Source organism: Callorhinus ursinus, unplaced genomic scaffold (assembly GCF_003265705.2).
Source record: "Callorhinus ursinus isolate GAN/ISIS: 27379988/994484 unplaced genomic scaffold, GSC_fseal_2.0 scaffold1, whole genome shotgun sequence".
NCBI lineage: Eukaryota > Metazoa > Chordata > Mammalia > Carnivora > Otariidae > Callorhinus > Callorhinus ursinus.
In genome coordinates, this window is record NW_027397063.1 from 77,297,914 (window position 1) to 77,303,913 (window position 6,000).

Consider the following 6,000-nt stretch of genomic DNA (forward strand, 5'->3'; position numbering starts at 1 on the left):
GACCCTGGGATCATGACCTGACCCAAAGGCAGACACTTAACTGACTGGGTCACCCAGGCAGCCCTTAAAGTACTATTTAAATCAATTATTTACCTCTTAAGAAGAATATCACATTACAAATTCTTTGAGATAAGGACATAGTATTTCCTTATCTGTCCCCTAACAAGTCTACAATAAATATGTGATTTTCTAAATATTGGTGATTAAATCTTAAGTGAATTTATAGGTAACTTCCACTTTTCTATGGTAATGCGAGAGAAGGGAAATGACAATCTCTGAACTTATTTAATCCAACTGGCTTAAACATTACCTTCTATTCACACTCCCCTTCTAAAAACAAAATTTTTTAAAACCTTGTCAACAAGCAGGATGTGAGCATTTCTTTATTTCCCTCTAATAACTTCTGGTATATCTATTCCAATAAGAAATACTGAAAGACAGATAGCCACAAAGGCAGAGAGAAAAAGCCAAAGAACTGGCTCATGTCTTCCTGCTGGGGGCATTCTCTTTAACGGCAGCACATTTACTTTGAAAGAAAAGCTGAGTATTACTCTTTCAAGGATACGCTGTCAAAACTGCAGTTTTGCAAAGGAAGAATGCAGGGATGTTGTAGTGTTCAAACATTAACTCTGTCAGTTTCTCTCTCTTTGCTCTAGTATTCCACTTGAGAAGAGGGAAAAAGAAATGCAAGTTATTTACTGTTTAAAAACTAAAATGTTGATTTCAAGATTCAATATAGCACTATATTAACAAAGATGTAAACATTAAAAATAGAGTACCACAGAAAATAATCTTCATATATATGTATATTTCTATTTATCTGTAAATAAATTTAGTAAATATAAATTAAAATTTATCATTTAATAAAAAGTAAAATTATCTGTTGCCATGAATTCTACAAGTTACTACTGACTTTTCAAAGTACAACAAAATCACGATTCTTATAAAGTATATTAAATCTTAAGAGTGAATCTAGTAATTTTAAACCACCAAATTTTCCTACTTAGAGTTGGTACTCCTAAAGGGAACTAGGAAACAAAATACTGATAATTTATGATCGTTATGCTAGCCTGCTGGGCTCTTTGGACTCTACCAAATTTATGTCACAAGAGACTTCAGTCTAGTAAGTTCCACATTTGCCTTCTCTCCCGGAGAGCAGAGTATAAAAGCAAATACGCCCTGCCCCTGGGGCATAGGGACAATTCATAAATCCAAATGGGAAGCAGCCCAAGGAAATCAAATGTTAAATAAATCCTTTGGAAAAAAATAATAATCAAACCCCATTTAGGGTGCTTTGTTATTGTTCTTTGAATATTTTAATTACTGAAATAATAAAAATTATAATAGTATATAAAAATTAATCCCCCTTTCCCGAATTTTCAAAATTCAAAATATGAACTTCTATGCCTCTTTAAAGAAAAATAAAACATTCTTCGAATTAGTTTAAAAAACAGCAACTACAGAAACTCAGAAAAGAAAGTTTGTCTTACCGGTGCTTCTGACATGAGAACAGGATGCAGGCTGGCTTCTGATTTGACATGCATTTTGTAGGTATGATCCAAAATAGCCTGGAAACTATCCCAGTCTTCAACTATAATATAAGATTAACACCTTGAAAACAATGCTTAGTTGAAGATGAATACAGAATCTTTTAAGAGACTGTTTCTACAGTTTAGCATTAACACTTAACATACAAAACCTACTTATTTCATAGATTTACTTCATAATATAGTACTTTATATAGACATCATCTTTGTTTTCTATAAATATGGAAATTCTTTTTGGTTGCTCCAGCCCCCACAGTATCACAACCCTTAGACCTGTCCCAAATGTAATTAGTGATACCAAATAATTATTCAGTAAGTACTTACTAGAGACAGTATGCAATTCAAATGGTAAGAGAAAATACAAAAGAATGGTATGATCTAGATCTGATATTCCCAAAAAGCTTATAATCTACTTGAAAAAAGATTAAAAGATTAAAGAAAGAACCCTCAGGGAATATAATATGCCTTCAATTTGGTTTCCACCTAAACATTCCATCAAAAATGCTTGCATAAAAGTCACTAACGACCTTCTAACAGACAAATCCAGCAGAAACTTCACATTTGTAATATTGCTTGACCTTTTTTATTTTAAAGATTTTTATTTGATAGACAGCGAGAGAGGGAACACAAGCAGGGGGAGTGGGACAGGGAGAAGCAGGCTTCCCGCCGAGCAGGGAGCTCCACATGGGGCCCGATCCCAGGACCCTGGGATCATGACCTGAGCCGAAGGCAGATGCGTAACAACTGAGCCACCCAGGCGCCCCTTGACCTCTTTAACATTATGACACTACTGACTACTCAAGAATTTACAAACTTGCTCTGCCACAGTCCAAAGAAGAATGTCATGACTTGTACAACATACTCCCACAGGCATATGAGGATTTTGTTTGTTTTGGTCAATAAACTTTGTCAGTCACTCTAACTTTTCCCTTCTTAGTGTAAATCTCAATGTCACAGCTGAGAACAATGAGAATGAATCACTTCTATGCTCCCAGAACTTGTTCTTCCCGTGGCTTTCTGCTGAATATTTATTCTCCTACATCCCTAACTATTCCTTCTCATTCTCTTTCATGGGCACCCATTCTTCTCTTTGGTTAAATACAGAACAAGCTCTGACAAGGAACCCCATCCTCAACCCGTGTCTCATATTTCACACTCTTTCTGGCTAATAAAATGCAACTCCGTGTCTTAAAATTTTTCTCACCTGCTTACTACAACAGCACCTATATTCAAATACTTTGAACGCAATAACAAACTCATTTACATGCTGTACAGAAAAAAGCCTGCTTGCAAGAAAAAAGCATGCTGTACAGAAAAAACCTTTGGCTGGCATCCAGGAACTGGACTGATAACCAGTTCCCTACACTGATATAAAACTTCCCCTAAATGGTAAGACTAGCTCACTGAGCCTAAACTGTTTGTACAGTGTGGTTTATGCTGAATACCTTCTTTCCCTCTGGGAGCCTTGGATTTTTAGTACATGCGAGGCAAAGGGTCCCTACGTGACCACCCCAGTAAAAATCGTCTCTAATGAGCTCCTGTGGTAGACATACACGTTGTTACATCTCGTCACTGGAGGAATTAAGTACATCCTTCCTGACTCCACTGTGAGAAGACTCTGAGAAGTTTGCATTGGTTTCCTCTGAACTTCACTCCATGCCCTTTTTTCCTATTTTGCTTTGTGTCCTTTCAGTGTAATAAATCTTAGCCATGAGTACAACTGCAGGCTGAGTCCTATGAGTCCTTCTTGTGAATAACTGAACCTAAGAGTGATCTCAGGTATTACACTTGCCTTTTAAGACCATAAAACTTGCTCCTTCCATTCTATCCTACTTCAATGCATGGTACCCAATCACCCCAATTAAAAATCGAGGAAACTTTTTCAACTCTTCTCTTTTCACCTCTTTTGATATCTCTCAAAGCCACCTCAGAATCTCCACCATCAGTGATAAAATTTCAACGCTCTTCATTTCTCATCTGAATTCTCACCTCCCTAACTGGTCCTCCTGTCTCTATTAACTCCTTCCAATCTAGCCTACATATTGCTTTTAGAATCATCTCTCCAGCTGGCAAATATGAACATTTCATACCTCTGTTTAAATTCCTCTGGGGTTACCTTTCAGAGTTGCCAGCTTAATACACCCTTTGCATGGTTTACAAGCCCTATTATGACTGCTCTCTGCCCATCTTTCCTGCAACTGGTCCTAATGCATCCACTGTTACAGCCATACTTAATTGATGATCTTTCTAAACATGTGCACTTCTTACGCAGCTCCACCTCTTTACATATGCTAGTTGCTCTCCTTTACCCAGCCTTCCAGTCAGGCTAATACTTATTTATTGATCAAGATCCAGTAAAAAAGTTACCTCCTTTATGAAAACCATCACTGACCCCCAATGACAGAGTTAAATACCTCTCCTCTCTAATCCCACTGCTTATCAAACATAGCTGTAACACTTATCCTACATATTTGTATATTTGTATCTATCTCCCCTATGAGTCTCTTAAGGAAGAGGAACGTGTTTAATGCATCTTTGTATTCTCAGTGCCTGGAACATCAGCTTGTGGAATAAAAACAACAAAATACCCGATATTCGACCTACAAGTTTTATGTCTAAAACATAGCATGTATACTCTATAAATCAAATCCACAGAAGCAAACACCGTACCCATCCCATTTTTTAGCGGTGAAATGGCCTCTGTGTTCTCCCTGGGAACGCGCAGGGCATTAGTATCTATGTAATAGGTGGGGCCGCCTTGTTTGCCTTTATCGCCGTCTATCTCCATCAGTGTGCTTCCATCATCTCTTTCTACCACCATACCAATAGCTGTGGGGAAATCCACCTGGAAGAGTCAAGAAAATGATATACAAGTTTTACCTGCTTTCACCAAGTAGTCATTTTTTTCTAAAGTCTTACTATAATTGAGTCAGAATTTCTGCATGAATTTAATTCTGCATAAATGGCCCTTTCATATCCAATTAACTAACACTACACTTACCTTGGGACAGTCTTCACCAGCATAACCAGCTCTCACAGTATAGGATCCAATATCAAAAACAAGAGCTCCAACTTCATCTGAAAAGATGAAAGGATAATTAACATTAACAACCTGCAGGTATCATATGAAAATTAAGAGTACTTAATGTGCTTAAAATGAGAAAGTATGTAAAACCTCTATTACAAATTGAAACAGGTATTACATTCACATTATTACTAGCTTGAACCTAGTTTTGAATACACCTTAAAATAAAGATTCATTTGGCTATAACAAGTCATAACTGTGTATCAGTATAGGTTCAATCAGGAATGAGATGGTACACTAAAACTGGGTAATCTGTAAGAGTTTACTTATTAAAGGGACTATTTACAAAGATATAGGCACAATACAGGAAAACCAAAAGGGATAGTATGATACCCTAGCACTAATAATAGAGATCTGTTACCACCCTTAGAACTGAAGAAACAGGGGCACCTGGGTGGCTCAGTCGTTAAGCGTCTGCCTTTGGCTCAGGTCATGATCTCAGGGTCCTGGGATCGAGCCCCACATCAGGCTCCCTGCTCAGCGGGAAGCCTGCTTCTCCCTCTCCTACTCCCCCTGCTTGTGTTCCTGCTCTCGCTGTGTCTCTGTCAAATAAATAAATCAAATCTTTAAAAAAAAAAACAACAAAAAAAAAAAACTGAAGAAACACGGAGAAAGAACTGTTACCAGACCCCAGAGAGAGTTGTGTTTGGAGGGCTACCTGACAGGAGCTGTGACTTCAGTTAAGGGATGCAGTGAGCCATGGCTAACCCTGAGGGGAAGAAACCAGACTAATAAATCTGCCAACCTCTCTGTTCCCCCTCTCCACTGGCTCGGGTGATCTCACAATTTGTCACCCAGAACACTTCTGAATGCGAAAAGGGTTCCCTATTAATAGTTATACCAGGACAAGAGGCATAAAGCATGAAATATGGTTACCCTACCACTGGCCAAACCAGAGGTTAAGAGACCCACTGAGGCAGTTGATCCTTCAAGAGCACAAAGAGGGCGGAAATGGGTGGAAAGTAGATCTGGAGGGGCAAAGGGAAGATATGCAGTATACTTAGCTACCATTTTTTCATATGTTAAGGGAAATCATATCCTATGCATTTAGAGAAGAAACTTAGCAAAACTCCAAGAAAAAGAGGGACTCTGAAGAATAAGAGTTTAAGATATAATTATACAGACCAAGGAAAATCACTAAAATGAAGTTATCAAAGTTCGCACATTTCAAAGATTTTTAGTAAAGTTTAATGCTGAGGAAGAAAGCTGGTAATTTTTTTACATTCATATTCAGAGAAAAGCCTCTAATTATTCTTTAAAAATATTTCACCCAAAACAGAATGCCTCCAAAAACAAAACACTTGGGTTTTCCAGGCACTAATTTTTCAAAGAAGAATTTTTTTCAATCATTAAAAAGAATAAAGAACC

At 37.6% G+C, this 6,000-nt stretch overlaps 1 protein-coding gene across 2 annotated transcripts in view; it reads right to left on the bottom strand.

Annotated features, from left to right (window-relative positions):
* The window catches only part of ACTL6A (actin like 6A), a 29,787-nt gene that overhangs the window by 14,636 nt on the left and 9,151 nt on the right, over positions 1 to 6,000 (bottom strand). For both annotated transcript variants that reach the window (XM_025878309.2, XM_073896853.1), the window contains exons 2-5: positions 4,549 to 4,625; positions 4,218 to 4,392; positions 1,491 to 1,591; positions 566 to 663 (exon numbers count right to left, since the gene is read on the bottom strand). In XM_025878309.2, coding sequence (XP_025734094.1) covers positions 566 to 663; positions 1,491 to 1,591; positions 4,218 to 4,392; positions 4,549 to 4,625 — 451 coding nt within the window. The remainder of the gene's footprint in view (positions 1 to 565; positions 664 to 1,490; positions 1,592 to 4,217; positions 4,393 to 4,548; positions 4,626 to 6,000) is intronic.